The 18,926-nt window shown below is 35.8% G+C and overlaps 1 protein-coding gene across 4 annotated transcripts in view; it reads left to right on the top strand.

The window, feature by feature from the left end:
• SLCO1A2 (solute carrier organic anion transporter family member 1A2) overlaps positions 1–16,933 on the top strand; it is a 91,536-nt gene extending 74,603 nt beyond the window's left edge. For 3 of the 4 annotated variants that reach the window (XM_017522948.1, XM_037736480.1, XM_037736479.1), the window contains exons 13-15: positions 11,110–11,174; positions 11,714–11,831; positions 15,678–16,933. In XM_017522948.1, coding sequence (XP_017378437.1) covers positions 11,110–11,174; positions 11,714–11,831; positions 15,678–15,897 — 403 coding nt within the window. In that variant the 3' untranslated portion in view covers positions 15,898–16,933. The remainder of the gene's footprint in view (positions 1–11,109; positions 11,175–11,713; positions 11,832–15,677) is intronic. The other variant, XM_037736481.1, reaches the window with a different exon arrangement.
• Positions 16,934–18,926: the final 1,993 nt, after the last annotated feature.

Raw genomic sequence — 18,926 nt, 5'->3', positions numbered from 1 at the left:
AATAAAGTTGTTTTCCAGAATCGTAGCTTATATAATAGATCGCTTTTCCTTTAATTTGTGGTGCCACCATCTCAAGTTTTTCATCCTTATTCTGTTCCACAGATTTATTTGCCTGTTTTCATACCAGTGTTACCTTGATTTAATTACTTTGGCCTTGCAAATGTTAATCTTTCATATGGAACTTTTTCTCAGCCACCTGTCACCTTTACTTTTCCTTTATTCTTTTTTTCTCAAACTAATTTAGCTGTCTGTGGATCTTTATACCTTCATAAGAATTTCAGTTGAGTTTGTGTAGATTCCATAGATTACTTGAAGAAAATCTGACATCAAACATTTTTGAACTTGCAATATCCTCGCATTACCTTAAATATTCCTTTGTATCCTTAAATAAAGTTCTTAAAAATTTTTCATAAAGGTGATGTGCCATTAGATTGCTTCTTAAGAACTACACATAAATATATAACTTACATATGCACATATGTATACATATACATGTATATACATGCACACACACATATATACATACAGCCACACAGATACATGCATACATGCTTACACATAAACACATAGTGAAAAAAACAAATGGTTTCTCTGTTCATACAGAACACTTCTGACAGCCAGATGTGTGGATTATTTTTCTACACTGACCGATTCTGCAACACCAGCTGGGTGTTCTACAGTTTCATTCAATTCTCGCACTATCTACATAGACTTTGCATCAGATTGCACAAGTTAAAGGGCTCAGTCCTGCAAGACTGCCCCCACTTTAGATGTCAATCACAAGTCCAGATGTCCAGACACCCTGGGCTTCTTTTTTTGTTTGTTTGTTTGTTTTTTACCCTGGGCTTCTGACTGACAAGCTATGCATTAGGGTTGACTCCTCCACATAATTTTCTAGAATGGCTCATAGAACTCAGGGAAGAAACACTTTACTTATATTTACTGGTTTATTATGAAGGTTATTATAAAAGACACAAATGGAAACCAGGATGGAGTTGGGGTGTGCCACTCTCCTGGCATGTGGGTATGTTTACCAACTCAGAAGCTCATCAAATCTCCCTGTTCAAGAGCTTTTAGGAAGCTCGATCTTTAGCACAAACATCCCACTCCATCCTCCTGGAGGTCTGAGTGTGGGGCTGAGAATTCCAATCTTCTAATAACTTGGGTTTTCCTGGTGACCAGGCCCAAACTCAATCTAGGGCCCCACCCTATTGTCTCATTAGTATAGACTTTGGTGTGATCAAAACAATTTCCTTAAGAAAAATCTTAATCTCCTTAAGTTAAAATATCACTCAGGATGTTCCAAGGGAATTCTAAGAACCCCAAGGATCTGTGCCAGGAGCTTGGGACAAAGACCAAATATATTTCTTATGATAACACACACACACACACACACACACACAGAATGGTACCATTACCATCACAAACATACAATATACATATATATGCATACACATGTAAATATTTGTGATTGCAACTATATTAGATATGAATATGTATATTTGCGATTTTAAATTGATTTGTATTTGTATTGACTGTAAATATGTTTAAATTTATATTTGTATTGCTTATAAATAATTTGCGATTATTAATGTGATTGTACATGGTATTTTATATATATATGTATAAATGTGTATCATTTCCTCACATACAAATGTAAATTTTATATTTAGATTGTAATTATCTAACATAATTAAAATTATGCATAAAATAAAAGTAAAAATCAGATTTAAAATAATTATATAATCATATATAAATATACATTCTTCTTTAATTTTTAATTTTATGGGTACACAGTACATGCATTTATTTACGGGTTACATTAGATAGTCTAATACAGGCATACAGTGTATAATAACTACATTAGTGTAGATGGGGTATCCATTCCCACAAGCGTTTATCATTTGTTTACAAGAAATTCAAGTACACTCTTTTAGTTATTTAAAAATGTACAATTAAATTATTTTCCACTATAGTCACTCTGATACACTATCAAATAGTAGGTCTAATTCTAATTCATTCTTTCCATTTTCTGGTGCCCATTAACTATTTCTACTTACGTACCACACTGAGGTTACCCTTTCCAGCCTCTGGTAACAATCCTTTTGCTCTCTATCTCCATGACTTCAATTGTTTTCTTTTCTTTTCTTTTCTTTTTTTTTTTTTTTTTTTTTTTTTTTTTTTCTGAGCTGGAGTCTCACTCTGTTGTCTAGGCTGGAGTGCAGTGGCACAATCTCAGCTCACTGCAACCTCTGCCTCCTTGGCTCAAGTAATCCTCCTGCCTCAGCCTCCCAAGTAGCTGGGACTACAGGTGTGCACCACAGCACCTGCTAAATTTTGTATTTTTAGTAGAAATGGGGTTTCGTTATTTTGGCCTGGTTGGTCTTGAACTTCTGATCTCAGGAGATCCACTCACCTCGACCTTCCAAAGTGCTGGGATTACAGATGTGAGCCACCATGCCCAGCCTGTTTTCATTTTTAGCTCCCACAAAATATATGAGGACATGCAGTTTGTCTTTCTGTGCTTGGCTTATTTTACTTAACATAATGACCTCCAGTTTCATTCATGTTGCTGCAAATGAAAGGGTCTCATTCTTTTTTATGGCTGAATATTACTCCATCATGTATATGTACCACATTTTCTTTATCCATTCATCTACTGCTGAGCACTTAGGTTGCTTCCAAATCTTGGCTATTGTGAATAGTGCTGCAATCAACACGGGAGTGCAGATAGCTCTTTGACACTCTGACTTCCTTTCTTTTGGGTATATATTAATACCTACAGGTGGGATTGCTGGATCATATGGTAGCTCTATTTTGAGTTTTTTGAGGAACCTCCAAACTGTTTTCCATAGTGGCTGTGCTAATTTACATTCCCACCCACAGTGTAGGAGGGCTCCCTTGACTCCACATCCTCACCAGTAATTGTTATTGCCTGTCTTTTTTATAAAAGTCATGTTAACTGGGGTGAGAAGGTATCTCATTGTTGCTTTGATTTGTAGTCCTCTGATGATCAATGATGCTGAGCACTTTTTAATATAACTGCCATGTATATTTCTTCTTTTGAGAAATGTCTCAAATTTTGCTCATTTGCTAATTAAATTATTAGATTTTTTTCTGTAGAGTTGTTTGAGCTCCTTATATATTCTGGTTATTAATCTCTTGTCAGATGGGTAGTTTGCAAATAATTTCTCTCATTCTGTGAGTTGTCTTTTCATCTTGTTGATTGTTTCCTTTGCTGTGCAGAAGCTTTTTAACTTGATGTGATCCTGTGTATCCATTTTTGTTGTTGTTGTTAGTTATCTGTGCTTGCGGAGCATTACTCAGGGAATCTTTGTTCAGTTCAATGTCCTGGAGATTTTCCTGAATGTTTTCTTGTAGTAGTTTCATAGTTTGAGGTCTTAGATTTAAGTCTTTAATCATTTTGATTTGATTTTTGAATATGGAAAGAAATATGGGTCTAGTTTCACTCTTCTGCTTATGAATATTCCATTTTCCCAGCACCATTTATTGAAGAGACTATCTTTTCCCCAATGTTCATTCTTGGCATCTTTGTCAAAAATGAGTTCATTGTAGATGTATGGATTTTTTTTTCTGAGTTCTCTGTTCTGTGCCATTAATCTATGTGTCTGTTTTTATGCCAGTACAGTGCTATTTTGGTTACTATACTTCTGTGATATAAGCTGAAGTCAGGTAATGTGATTCCTCGAGTTTTGTTCTTTTTGCTTTGGATAGCTTTGGCTATCCTGGGTCTTTTGTGGTTCCATATTAAGTTTACCTTTTCTATTTCTGTGGGGAATGTTGTTGGTATTTTGATAGAAATTGCATCAAATCTGTAGATTGCAGATTGCTTTGGGTAATTTTAGCAATATTATTTCTTTCAATTTATGAGCTTAGAATATATTTTCATTTATTTGTATCTTCTTCAATTTCTTGAACCAATGTTTTTCAGTTTTTACTGTAGAGATCTTTGACTTCTTTAAGCTAATTTCTAGTTGTTTTATTTCACTTGTACCTATTGGAAATGGAATTACTTTCTTAATTTCTTTTTCAAATTGTTTGCTCTTGGCATATGCAAACACTACTCATTCTTTCTCATGATTTTGTATCCTGCAACTTTACTGAATATGTTTATCATTTTGAATAGCTTTTTGGTGGAGTCTTTAGGCTTTTTCAAATAGAAGATTATATCATCTATGAACAATGATAATTTGACTTCTTCATTTCCAATTTGGATACTCTATTTATATTTCTTGTCTGATTGCTCTAGCTGAGATTTCTGGTAGTATCTTTAATAACAGTGATTAAAGTGGGCATCCTTGTCATGTTCCAGATCACAGAAGGACTTTCAGTTTTTCCCCACTCAGTATGATACTTACTATAAGTCTGTTATATATGGCTTTATTATGTTGACGCATGTTCCTTTTATACCCAGTTTTATGGGAGTTTTTACCATAAAGAGATACTACATTTTGTAAAGTGGTTTTTTTTTTTCACATCAGTTTAAATGATCGTATGGTTTTAGTCCTTTGTTCTGTTGGTTTGATGTATCATATTGATTGATTTGCGTATGTCGAACTATTCAAAATCCCACTTGGTCATGATGAATGACCTTCTTAATGTACTGTTGAATTTGATTTGTTAGCATTTTGTTGAGGATTTTTGCATCAATATTCATCTGTATTAATAGCCTTTAGTTTTCTTTCTTTCCTTTTCTTTCTTGCTTTCCTTTTTTTTTTTTTTNTTTTTTTTGATGTGTCTTTTTCTGGTTATAGCACCTGGATAATACTGGCCTCATAGAGTGAATTTCTCTCCTCTTCTGTTTTTCAGAATAGTTTGAATTAATGGGCATGATTTTCTCTTTCAACGTTTGGTAGAATTCGGCAGTGAAGCCATTAGGTCTTTTCTTTGCCGGAGATATTTATTACAGCTTCAATCTCATTACTTGTTATTGATCCGTTCAGATTTTGAATTTCCTCATAGTTCAATCTTGGTACATTGCATGTGTCTAGGATTTCATCCATTTCTTCTAGATTTTTCAATTTATTGGCATATAGTTGTTCACAATAGCCTTTAGTTTAACATAGTTTAACAATTATGTCCTAAAATCCGTTGGATTTCTGTGGTATCAGTTGTAATGTCTCATTTTCATCTATAATTTTATTTATTTGAGTATTCTCTCTTCTTTTTCTAGTTATTTTGGTTAAAGGGTCATCAATTTTGTTTTCCTTTTCAGGAAACCATTTTTTTTTTGTTTTGTTGATCTTTTGTATTGTTTTTTCATTTCAATTTCATTTATTTCTATTCTGATCTTTATCATTTATTTTCTTCTACTAATTTTGTGTTTGGTTTGCTCTTGCTTTTCTAATTCTTTAATATGCATAATTGAGTTGTTTATTTGAAGTTTTTCTTCTTTTTTGATGTAGGCATTTATAGTTATAAACTTGCTTCTTAGTACTGCTTTTACTGTATCACATGAGTTTTGGTATGTTACGTTTTAATTATCATTTGTTTTAAGAAATTTCTCAATTTCCTTCTTAATTTTTTCATTGACCTACTGGCCATTCAGGAGCATATTGGTTAATTTCCATGTGTTTGTATAATTTTCAAAATTCCTGTTGTTATTGATTTGTAGTTTTATTTCATTGTGATCAGAGAAGATACTTGATATTATTTCACTTTTTTTGAATGTTTTAAGACTTGTTTTGTGAGCTAACATATGGTCTATTCCTGAGAATGATCCACGCGTTGAGGAAAGGAATGTGTGCCCAGTAACCATTGGATAAAATGTTCTGTAAATATGTATTAGGTTCGTTTGATCTATAATTTGAATTGAATCCAATGTTGCTTTGTTGATTTTTTTTTTTTTTTGGTCTGGGAGATTTGTGTAATGCTAAAAGTGAAGTGCTGAATTCTTCAGTTATTACTGTATTAGGAGCTATCTCTCTCTTTAGGTATAATAATATTTGCTTTAGATATCTGGGTGCTTCAATATTGAGTAAATACATATTTATAAGTTTTATATCTTCTTGTTTAATTAATCCTTTGTCCTTATATAATTATCTTCTTTGTCTTTTCTTATAGTTTTTGTCTTAAAATCTATTTTGTCTGATGTAAGTATAGCTACCCCTGCTCATTTTGGTTTCTGTTGGCATGGAATATCTTTTTCATTCCTTTATTTTCTGTGTCTCTGTCTTTATGAGTGACATGTGTTTCTTGTAGACAACAGATAATTGGATCTTGTTTTTTTTTTTTAAATCCATTCAGCTACTTTATGTCATTTTATTAGTTTAGTCTATTTACATTAAATATTCTTATTCATAAAAAAAACGACTTACTCCTGCCATTTTGTTATTTGTTTTCTGGTTTTCTCTTCCTTCTTTTTAAATTCCTATTTTCCTTTCAGTGAAGGTGATTATCTGTAGTGATATGCTTTAATTTCTTGCTTTTTAATTTTTTGTGTATTCATTGTATGTGTTTTTGATTTGAGGTTGCCATGAGGCTTGCAAATACTATCTAATAACCCATTATTTTTAGGTGATAATAATTTAACACTGCTTGCATACAGAAACTAAGAAGCAAAAAGAAAACTAAAAAAAAAAAACCTTTACATTTAAACTCTGTCCCCCTGATTTTTAAGATTTTGTTATTTCTATTTGTATTTTATTGTACTGCGTATGTCTTGAAAAGTTATTATTATATTTGATTAGTTCATCTTTTAGTCTTTCTAGTTAAGAGTATACAACACAGTTACAGTGTTACAATATTTAGCATTTTCCTGCTTCCTTACTATTACCTGTAACCTTTGTACGTTCAGATGAATTCTCATTGCTCAGCAACACCCTTTTCTTTCTGATTGAAGCACTTCCTTTAGCATTTCTTATAGGATGGGCTGGTGTTGATGAAATCCCTCAGCTTTTGCTTGTTTGGGAAAATCTTTATTTCTTCTTTATGTTTGGAGGATATTTTCACCAGATATGAAGGTAAAAGCTTTTTCTTTCAGCACTTTAAATATGCCATGCCACTCTCTCCTGGTCTGTTAAGTTTTCCACTGAAAAGTCTCCAGTTGTATTGAAGCTCCATTTTATGTTACTCATTTCTTTTCTCTTGCTGCTTTTAGAATTATTACTTTATACATGACCTTGGTGGGTTTATTGAATGCCTTGAGGTAATCTTCTTTGGGTTAAATCTGCTTGGTGTTCTATAACCTTCTTGCACTTGGATATTGATCCATTTCTCCAGGTTTGGGGAGCTCTCTGCTATTATCCCTTTGAATAATCTTTCTACTCCTACCTCTTTCTCTACCTTTTCTTCAAGGCAAATAACTCTTAGATTTGCCCTTTAGAGACTATTTTGTAGACTTGTAGGTACACTTCACTCCTTTTTACTCTGTTTTTCTTTTACATCCCTTACCATATATTTTCAAATAGCCTATCTTCAAGCTCACTAAATCTTTCTTCTGCTTGATAACTTCTGCCATTAAGGGATTCTGAGGCATTCTTTAGTATGTCACTGCATTTTTTAACCGTAGAATATCTGCTTATTTTTATTTATGTCAACCTCCTTGTAAAATTCATCTGATAGTGTTCTGAATGTTTTCTCTGTATTATCTTGAATTTCTTTGAGTTTCCTCAAAATAGCCATTTTGAACTCTCCATCTGAAAGGTCACATGTTTCTGTTTCCCCAGAATTGGTCCCTGCTGCCTTGTTTAGTTCCTTTGGTGAGGTCATGTTTTCCTGTATGTTCTTTATGCTTGTCACTATTTGCTGATGTCTGAACATTGAAGAGTTAGGCATTTATTGTAATCTTCATAGTCTGGGTTTGTTTGTGCCCCTCCTTCTTAAGCAGGTTTTCCAGGTATTCAAACGGACTTGGGACCCCAAGCCCAATAATGCTGTGGTTCATATAGACTCATAGAGTTACCATTTTGAAGGTCTTGGATAAAGCCAAAAGAATTCTCTGGATTACTAGGCAGAGATTCTTGTTCTTTTGCCATAATTTCTCCCAAACAAATGGAGCCTCTCTGTGCTGAGCTGCCTGGAACTGGGGGTAGGGTGATGCAAGCACCCCTGTGGTCACCACCACTGGGACTGTGCTGGGTTAGAGTGGAATCCAGCACAGCACTAGTCTCACCCAAGGCCCACCTCTACCTGGCTACCACCTATGTTTGCTCAAGGCCCTACATTACAATCAGCCAGTGGTGATCCAGCCATGTTTTTGTCCTTCCTTTCAGAGCTGTGAGTTTTACCAGTCCCCAGGAAGGTCCAGAGATGCCAACCAGGAGCCTGCGATGGGTGAAAAAAAAAAAACCACATAAATCTGCCTTGTGTTCTATTCTACTGTGGCTGAGCTGATGCTCAGACTACAAGAAACACCTTTTTGCTCTTCCTTTCCCTTTCCAAAGACAGAGGAGCCTCACCCCATGGACACCACCACCACAGGCCCATAGAGAGTACTGTCAGGCTACCACTGATGTTTACTTAAGGCACGAGAGTTCTTCAGCCAGCCTGTGTGAATGCCGCCAGGCCTAGGACTCACCCTTCAGTGCAGTTGGCTCTCCTCTGGCCCAGAAGGGCAGGTACAGAAATGCCATCCAAGACCCAAAGCCCAGAATCTGGGACTGTAAAAATGTGCTTGGTGCTCTACCCCAAGGGTCCCTACTTATTGGGCCAAAGACTATTACTAGACCCTGGCCTGGTAGAAATCTGGCTTCACAGCAGGAGGGAGCAGTGAGCATTACCCACGAGCTCTGCCTCCTATCAGATCAGCTGTAGCATTAGATTCTCATCCAAGTGTGAACCCTATTGTGAACTGCACATGTGAGGGATCTAGGTTGCAAACTCCTTATGAGAATCTAATGCCTGATGATCTGAGGTGAAAGAGTTTCATTCAAAATCATCGCCGACTCCTGCCTGGTAAGTGGAAAAATCGTGTTCCACAAAACCAGTCCCTCATGCGAAAGGTTTGGGGACTGCTGCTCTACCCCACTGTGGCTGAGCTGTTATCTAAGATGCACAACAAAATTCCCTTTGCTCCCTGTGCCTGTGCTTTTCTCAAACAGAAAGTCTCTCCCCACAGCCACCACAGCTGTGAATGTACTGAGTCTTATCTAAAGCCAGCACACCTGAGTCTCACCCAGGGCCCATGACATGCTACCTGAGTATAGCTGTTGGTTATTCAGGCCCCAAAGGCTCGTTAGCCAGCAGGTGATGTATCCTGCCAGTACCGAGTCCTTCTCTTCAAGACATTAGGTTCCCTTCTGGTCCAGGGTATGCGTAGAAATGCCACCCAGGAGCTAGGGCCTGGAATGGGCACCTCCTGACCCTTACCAGTGCCCTATCCTACTGTGGGCGAGCTGGTATCACAGATGCAGACAAAGTCTTCTTTACCCGTTCCTCTCCTCTCCTCAAGTGAAAGGAAGGGTTCTCTTTTGGAGCCACAAGCTGTGCTGCCTGCGGTTGTGTGAAGGGTGGCATGAGCACTTCCTTAGCTGCCCTGGCTGGTGTCTCAGTTGGTGATGTGACCCCAAGTCCACTGGCTCTGAGCCCAGCTCAGCACTAGGACTTGTCTGGGAGTTGTAGTCCTTGCAGCCTAGACTGCCTTTCAAATTTATTTATGGAGAACACGTTTGCCCATGCTGGCGAGGCTTGCTGGAGCTCAAGTTCTAACTGTGGGGCCGCGTGATTACTTTCTGGCTATGATTAGTCTAAATGCTCTCATGGGCAAGAATCAGCTGAGTTTAGCTTAGTTTTGCTTTTCGTTGTGGTAGGGCAGCACGGGGTTCAATGCAGTCTCTGAATCACTGCATTCGCCCTCTCCCAAGTGCACAGACTCTCTCTCCATGCCATGTGGTTACTGCTGGAGAATGGGAGGGCTGGCGCTGGTGATTCAAGACTGTTTTTCCCACTCTCTTTAGTGCCTCATTCTGTGATGTGAAGTTAAAACCAGGTATTGTGAGTGCTTACGTGATTTTTCGTTCTCACATCTGTGTTTTTTGTGTTTGTGTATAGATAGTTGTTAAATTTGGTGTTCCTTCAGGAGGGTTGATTGGTGGAACCTTCTATTCAGCCTTCTTGCTCCATCCCTCCCTTATAAATTCTTACACTATTTTGGACAGATAGGTGTGTGTGTGTGTGTGTGTGTGTGTGTGTGTGTGTGTGTGTGTGTGTATCCCTATCTCTACCCTTATCATCTCTACACATAAGTATAGACAGGCATATATGTATACCTGTGGTACCATTTTCTCTTATGTTTTCTAGTTGGTTATTGCTGTTTAGAGGAATGCTCCTGTCTTTTAAAATTTACCTTTTATCCAGCTCCTTTCTTATTTGTTCCAATAATTTGTTGATTTTGTTAGGTTTTCTATGTAGGTTTTTCAGTGTGCAAATATGACAAGTTTTGTCTTTTCACTTCCAAATCTTACACATCTTAGACTTCTAAAATTTCCTTTTAGCATAAATTATAACCTCCAAGTAATTTTTAAACTATGGTTGTGATAGTGAGTATTCTTGTTCTTTTTTAATCTTAATAAGAACTGTATAAAATTTATTTATTAAGTATTATTCTTAGTGCGGATTTTTAGTGTATAGTTGTCATCTAGTTTCTGTGTTATTACAAATAAAGTATTTTTTTAAAGATGGAATCTAGCTTTGTCACTCAGGCTGGAGTACAGTGGCACACTCTGCTCACTGCATCCTCCGCCTCCCAGGTTCAAGCGATTCTCCTACCTCAGCCTCCCAGGTAGCTAGGATTACAGGCGCCCACCACTGCATGCTGACCAGGCTGATCTCGAACTCCTGACCTCAGGTGATCCATCCGCTTTGGCTTCCCAAAGTGCTGGGATTACAGGCGTGAGCCACCGTGCTCGGCCACTAAACCAGGTATTAATTAATAAGAAAAGGTGATGGATAAAGTGCTACTGACCAGAAATGGGCTTCTGTGTAGGCTACCAGCTAGATAATAAAGCCCTGCATAACCAATAAGTGAGCATGAAAGTAAAATTTTGAATGTTTATTATGTGTGACTAGCTTACAACCGGCCCATTTGAGACACTATGGTAATTTTAAACCTTTATTTTTCTTTTAGTTACAAACTTATTTACTTTTCAGGTGTATCAAGTCTGAAGAGAAGTCCCTCGGTGTGGGATTGCATACATTTTGCACAAGAGTATTTGGTAAAAACAGTTTTTGTTTTGTTTTGTTTTTGCAATGTTCTATCAGACCAATATTAAATACTAAGTAAATGAGATAATTATTTCAGAAAAACAGTCTAGCAAATGTCCCTTCTGTTTGCAAAAAGCATGTTATAAATATGAGAATGAAGTACACACAGAGAGAATTTCTTTTACTTGAAAAGGCCCTATCTGACCTTAATTACACTATTTTTCTGTTTGAAGATTTGAAAATAAAATGAAAGAAAATGCTCTGCCAAAATAAAATGTACATATAATTGGCCCAAAACATTTAAGAAAACATATGAAGCTCAGAATCTTTAATTCAATGTTTTACTCTACTAATGATTATGTTGCATTTTAACCATAGCATAACTTATCTTTTAGTAATTTGGAAATTTTACAGTAAAAGTAACTCATTAGACCATTAGATTTATGTTTTATTAAACTTTGCAGTGCAAATAAAGAAAATTGAAATATTTCCAAGTAAATCAAGTAGCTTAATTCCTGTTGATAGATTTTTCTTTCTCTGTTAATTGTAGCTGGCATTCCTGCACCTATATATTTTGGTGTTTTAATGGACTCCACATGTTTACATTGGGGAACTTTGAAATGTGGTGAGTCAGGGGCATGCAGAATATATGATTCTGTCACCTTCAGGTAAAGATAATAATTTGTTTAAAATTGTTTTATAAGCATAGGCTGTGCATAATGCAGACCCAAGCATATCTAACTTTTTCTTTGTCAAGTGAAAAGAACACTTTTATATTTATTTCCAGAAGAGATACTGATGTTGTATCTCCATTCCGTATTTGCATACTAGAATTCTGTTTTCTCATTATTTCTAACGTGCTTGGTCAATATAAGCACACATGTTTTCCCTAACCGTGGCTTTCAAAAGTTGTTTGTTAATTTCTGAACAATCAACACAATATTGAAGGTAATGGTTGTACGCCGATACCTATCCAAATTATATTACTCTCTAAAGCCTCTTTGTTTTATCCTGCATGATTTTACGGGTCTGAAGCCTCACTTCCTCTCACCACCAGTCCCTGGTCTCCAAAATCATATTTTTCTCCCTCTTTAAATTTTGCTGAAGCAATCATCTTCATGTCTCCTAATGCCTTTTTTTTTTTTCCTTCGGTAAATACAAATCGAATTTTGAATAAAACTTTTCGTTATTTCTATTTTCATGTACTCTTTCATTAGGAAATTTGAGTTTTATTTAAATATGAATTAGCTTCTCTTGATGGGGCAATAATAAAGCTACTTTATTCAGTATAAAACAATTTAGCATTGCTTAAAGCATTCTAAGATCTTTGTCTTGATCAGCAAAAGGACATGTGTCAGGAGGTATGGGAAGAGCAGACAGCAGGAGATTCATCCTTGCATCTATCCCCCTTTTCCCTGGAGCTCCCCAGGAGTGATGTGGAGGCAAGCTCAGCTACATGTTGTGTATGTAGTGGATTTCTACAACAGTTGAGGAACGCTAAGGGTCACTATTGAGGGTTGGCCTGGTTCTGCTGCTTGGATTCTGAATTAAATGGTGCTGGAGACACTAAACAGACTTGGTTCCATTCTCTGTCAGTTAGACCAATTAGAATAGTCGATGAAGTGGTATATTCATGAGAAAATCTACCAGAAGGTAAATATTCTATAAATAAAGGGGAAATGTTGTTGGTAGACAATTCTCTATGGACCCCCACATCTCTGCTTTTCTTGTTAGCAGGGGTACTGAGAGCTTTTTTTTTTCTGGACTGTATTTTCAAGGACGTTGGAACCATAAATGACCTTGGAAGATATAGTGTCTCTCAGAAGGACAGAGGGCAGGTAGTTTGCTGTTCATGATGATAAGAAAATGTCTCCCTTTGGGGCAAAGTCTGGGCAGATTTTTTTGATGCCCATTTAAAAGATGGGATTTTCTAAACTCAGGACTTCCTAACTGTGGCCCAAATCCACTGTGTGTACAACGTTTACCTGGTTCTTGCTGTCTTTAGGACTTGGGGGGTAAGGAAAACCAGCCTGAACATGAAGCTTGTGCTGACTGCTGTGTTGTGACTAAAAAAAGTCCTTTGTCCCTGACCTATGGGTCCTGTATCTTCTGTTAGCATCCAGGAAACTGTGGCAGTCTAGCCTGTTAGCTTACAAAGGAAGTAAAATCTCAGATTGTTTTATAATTCTTGAGAACAAACTACTGATTACCTTTAAATTTTATGAAAAATGTGAGGATGATTAATTAGATTTATTCCAACCAATAGAAGGGAAGAAGATGCAGTAGTGGTAATGCATGAGAAAAAAACTCCACATAAGTTAAAAAATAAGCCTAAGTGGTTTTGCAAATTGGTTAAACTTGTTTGTTAAAAGTTAGTAATTTTTACATCAGACTTTTCAAAATTTGAACTACATGTTGTTTATAAGAGACAGATCAAAGATATAAAATGATTGGAGATAAAGTTTTAAAAGGATTTACCAGACACGTACTAAATCAACTTCTGCAGTTATATTAATGATTTAAACAAACTATAAGTTAAAGGGAAAAAAACTAATGGAGTTAAACAGGGATATTACTTAATAATAAAAGGAAAACATGGCCGGGCGCGGTGGCTCACGCCTGTAATCCCAGCACTTTGGGAGGCTGAGGAGGGTGGATCACGAGGTCGAGAGATCGAGACTATCCTCGTCAACATGGTGAAACCCCGTCTCTACTAAAAATACAAAACATTAGCTGGGCATGGTGGTGCGTGCCTGTAATCCCTGCTACTCAGGGGGCTGAGGCAGGAGAATTGCCTGAACCCAGGAGGCGGAGGTTGCAGTGAGCCGAGATTGTGCCATTGCACTCCAGCCTGGGTAACGAGCAAAACTCCGTCTCAGGAAAAAAAAAAAAAAGAAAACACTTCAAAGAATATAGAAAAATTATGAACCTATGTAAATCTATCAACATAACTTCAAATATACAAAACAAAAATTTATAAAATTCCAAGAAGAAATGGACAGTGGTTTCTGATATCACCTTCCAAAGGGAGAATAAGGTACCTCTAAGTCAAGAGACTAAATCCAGATTCAATGCTTTAATCCAATTGATGAGGTAAAACACCTTTTACAGGGTTTAGTGTTTCTCAAAATTTAATATTCACTCAGAACTTCACAATGTGACCTTATTTGGAAATAGAGCATTTACAAATGGAACCAGTTAAGTTAAAATAAGGTTATAATGGATTACAGTAGACCTTAAATTCAGTCACTGGTGTTCATTTTTTTTCTGAATTCTAGTAATGTTTCATAAAAGAAAATTTTAGAAGTAGAAAGATAAAAATAAGAAGCAGAAATTAATAAATAGACTACACGCCATGGAGTCAGAAAGTAAAGAGCTATGTTTTTGTAAAGGTGAAATGATATTACTAACAACAATACTGTGGAAAGGCAAATAAAGAGAAAAGGCACGAATAAAACATCATTGAGGATGAAAAAGGTAATATAAGTACAGATATTATAATACTTACATAGGGATTTTAGATATAACAATTTAGAAACATATTAAATAGATAATTTTCTAGACAATCATATATTACCAGATTTTATTATAAATCTATAGAAACATAAATATTTTTATAGTTACTTAAAAATGTAAATCTGTCGAAAATGCTCAGCCTCCAAAGGCACCAAGTTCAGATGTTTTTCAGGAAAGTCTGATAAAACCTACAAGGAACTGATGATTCCTAAATTATACAAGTTATTGTGAGAAAAAGGGAATACTTGGTAATTCATTTCACAAAGCTAGTACAATCTTAATAATCACACTGAACAAGTTCAGTACAAAACAAAAATTTGTAGGCTAATCTTACACATGAAAAAAATTCTACATAAAAATTGACAAATTGAATCTAATAATGTATAAAAATTACAAATAGGGTTTATTTTAAGCATGTAAGGATAATTCAACATCAGAAAAACTATTGGAGTAATAGATGCTATAAACACAATAAAGGTAGAAAAACCTTGGATACTCTTCCAGCTACAAGCAGAAAAGTTATTTGGTGACATTATTCACATTCATGACTCAAACTTTGAGCACTCTCATAATGGCAAAGAACTTCTTTAATCTGATCAAGATCATCTAAAGAAACTCTCACAAAAGTATCTATTATAATTCATGATGATTCTTTGAAAGCATTCTTATTAAATACTAAAATAAAACTGCTATCACTATCAGTATTAATTTTAAGGTGAAGATCCTATTCAATGAAAAAATAGTAATAACAATAATAACAAAACATTAGGAAAGGCGAAAATAAATTTGGATTTTCTCAATGAGAAATTTAGAAAAAAAACATTTTAATAAATATTGAAATTAATAAGAGAATTTAGCAAAGCTGCTTATATAAGATCAACATACAAAACAATCAGCTGCTTTTATTTTCAGAGTAAAATATAAAGATATACAAAGTTACTTTGCACTAACCACACTGCCTATGTAATATTTAATATGTTTTAACTTTTAAAAAATAGATACATCTACCTTGGATTGCCGGCAGCACTAAGAGGATCAAGCTTTATTCCAGGATTAATCATCCTTATTCTTTTGACGAAGTGTCATCTACCTGGTGAAAATGCCTCTTCAGGAACTGAGCTTATAGAGACAAAAGTCAAAGGGAAGGAAAATGAGTGCAAAGATATATACCAAAAGTCCATGATTTTGAATGATGATGAATTGAAAACTAAATTGTAATTGCCCTATTATATTACTTTTTTCAGAATTGGAGAACATGCTATACAACTTAATTGTTTCAAAAATTAGTAGAGGTACTATAGATAACTTTTTCTTGTCTTTAAGAACCTCAAAAAAATGTCTTAACTCAAAATAATAACATATTCACTAATGATATTTCTAAGGTATCAACGACACGAGTTTTCTTAGGAGGAACATCTATAACAACTCCCTAAAGAAGATCCTTACAGCCAGCTTTATTTTTATGTTGAAACAGCAATTTCTTTAATTCATGCAAAGTAAGGGTGTACTTCCTACATCTTTTCCAAATAGTTCTAAAAATTTTCTGTTATGAAAACCTGTTTAATTCCATTGAATCTGTGCCTTGATATTGGAATTATTCAGATGCTTAAATTCTTGTTCTGCTTATGTCAAGATTTAACTATTTTATTCAAGTTTATCACTTCCATTTGAGAGAAGCCTAGATCTTATTCTATTTAGAAATTGTTCTTTAACTCTTCTCATTCATTCTAGACATGACTCATATAATAGATTACTCATAAATATGCCCTCCTGCTTTCAATTTTTTTCTCTTCTTTATTACTCATGTTATACATTTGCTCAATTTGTACAGAATACTGACAAACTTAATCAGGTTATTAAAAATCATGAGGCAAAGATTGTTGGATTTTTTTCAGCAATTCAAACCTGGGTACTAAAATCTTTCTTAAAAACAAGTGTCTGAATCAAAGGATGAAAGGCCAGTATTATAAAAACTCCAGCTCTTAAAGGCCATTTGTAATGTCAGATATTGTCAAAGAACCACTTTCTCAGATTCAGGACTCTTTAGACCAATGTTTCTTCCACCCATTGTGTCCTAAGGTAGAACACAAACATTAATTTTCCAAAAATAATCTTAGACAATAAAACTTCGAAAAAGCAGCTTCTGTTATGAAACCGAGGTTAATAAAGGCTAAGATAAATATTGAAAGCTAAATCTACTCATATTATTATTTTGTAAATTATGGATAAAATTAAAAATTGAAGGATTTTAGACGTAGAAGACTTGCTGATTAATATAGGGCTTCTGGTAAAAGAGAGTAGAATGAACAGACAAATTTCTGTTTGTCTACTCTTCATTCTCCCTCCTGCTGAAATGACCATCAATATATAAGAATGACATAAATCCCTATTGGATGAAGAGACTGGAGCAAGGAAGGGTGGGAGAAGTGGGTGTTAATACGCTATGGTTATTTATGTGTACTGTAAATGGAATGAGAGTGTCTGCAGGGATAGAACAGAATGGAGGAAGCTGGAATACAGAATGCGCCTAGAAGGAGACTGGAATGGAGGTATGAAACAGTTGCCAGTTCAGAGTGTGTGTTGGTAGCTGGACAGAAAGCAGGCCAGTTAATTGAAAGACTTTGTATAGATGCTTTACAGGTTAATATGATTTCCCAAATGATTGGATGCGTCATATGAAACAAGAAAGCCGGTGTGGCTAAGCAAAGTGTTTTGAGCTGCATATGCGTGCTTGATAATTGCTCCTCATGTTCTGATAATCAAGAGAGCATTTTCACAGGGCTGTGGATACTTGCATGTGTAATCTCACTGGGAGCTAATAGAAAGGCTAGGATCTAACCTTTGTGTTTAACTGAGATGAGAAAGACTGTTTGGAACAGGCTTAGAGGGAAGAATGAAAATTTCAGTTTCAGTTTCATGAAGTTTGAGACTTCATCTCTGGGCATATTAAAAACAACCATGGTTCAAGCTAAGACTGACCTTGAAACAAGAGAGAGGAATTAAAATCATTGGAAAGGGGGAGTTTAACTTTGATGTAGGTATGACTGCAGCAGTGAGGTATTGTATTAAGATCTGGTGACATAAAATTTGGAGCCATTTTCTTTGTGCTGGGAGGAAGTGAGGAGAATGGTCTGGAAACTAAAATGAGGAGAAAGGACTTACCTATATTCATAGGGCAGCAAGAAAAAGTTAACAGCCACTGCATGAGCAGGTTTCAGGGGAATCAGATTTTGCTGAGTGTGTAACAGTGAAGAGAATGCTCATTTATGAACTGGAATCTGAGATAAAAAGTATAGAATAGGAGGTATACAGAGGTTAGACTTATGGAAATTAGAAGAAGGGGAATGAGAGATAGCTTGGAATTCTGTGGTTATTTAGGTGACTGACATAAATGGGGGCAGAGGACATAATGAGGTCAGTTCTTACGGATTCAAGGCAGATAGTGTTGGTGAGACCATGAGTGTCAAAATTGGGGAAGCAGTGACTGGGCTCCCTGGTGACCCCTTGTCATGGAGGAAAACTGAATAAGCAAAAACTAACTCAAGCTCCTGAGGCCCATTCATCATCCCCTTTGATAGATTTGAGGTGATCTGAGGAAGCTGAGTCTTACTTTGTGCACAATTTATCCACTTGAACTCCCTCAATGGAGCATCACAGGCTCAGAGAGACATGGATGTCGACTTAGTACCTTGGCCTCACTTTTATGCCCTCCTGGAGGAGATGGAATTTTACTCTGAAAGCATAGGGTTCTCCTTAGACACTTCTTAGTGGGAGAAAACAGGTCAGAGAAAGTGAGTATTGGGAGTGCTTTGGGATCCCTCGTGATCTCTGTTGTTGGCATACATGAAGCCTGGGAGTTAGTTCTTATTCTGAGCACTTGTACTGCCCACATGAGGGTAGAGATAATGGCATAGCAGACAGACATGAAGAAGCGAAAAAAGAGAACAGGTAGTGAGAAGTCGAGTCAGTAATTCTCTTACTTAATATTGTGGGGAGTATAAAGTTAATGAAACTAAAAATAGTGGTTTAATATATTATGTATAATTCAAAAATTAACCTGTATTTATAGATGCTTACACAGTTTCTTTGTGTTAAGCCACTTATGTTTTTATCTTAATTAATTAATTTTTTATTTCAAAGCAATGAAATATTGCTTTGTGGAGTCAGTTAGCATTATACCAGGTAAATGGGTTTCTGCTAGATCTCCCATTGTTGGGGAGATGCTGGAACACCCCAGAACATGCACA

The sequence above is a fragment of the Cebus imitator genome, unplaced genomic scaffold (assembly GCF_001604975.1).
Source record: "Cebus imitator isolate Cc_AM_T3 unplaced genomic scaffold, Cebus_imitator-1.0 Scaffold25, whole genome shotgun sequence".
Lineage (NCBI taxonomy): Eukaryota > Metazoa > Chordata > Mammalia > Primates > Cebidae > Cebus > Cebus imitator.
The sequence above is the reverse complement of the archived record's forward strand: the minus strand, read 5'-3'. Positions and strand labels throughout refer to the sequence as shown.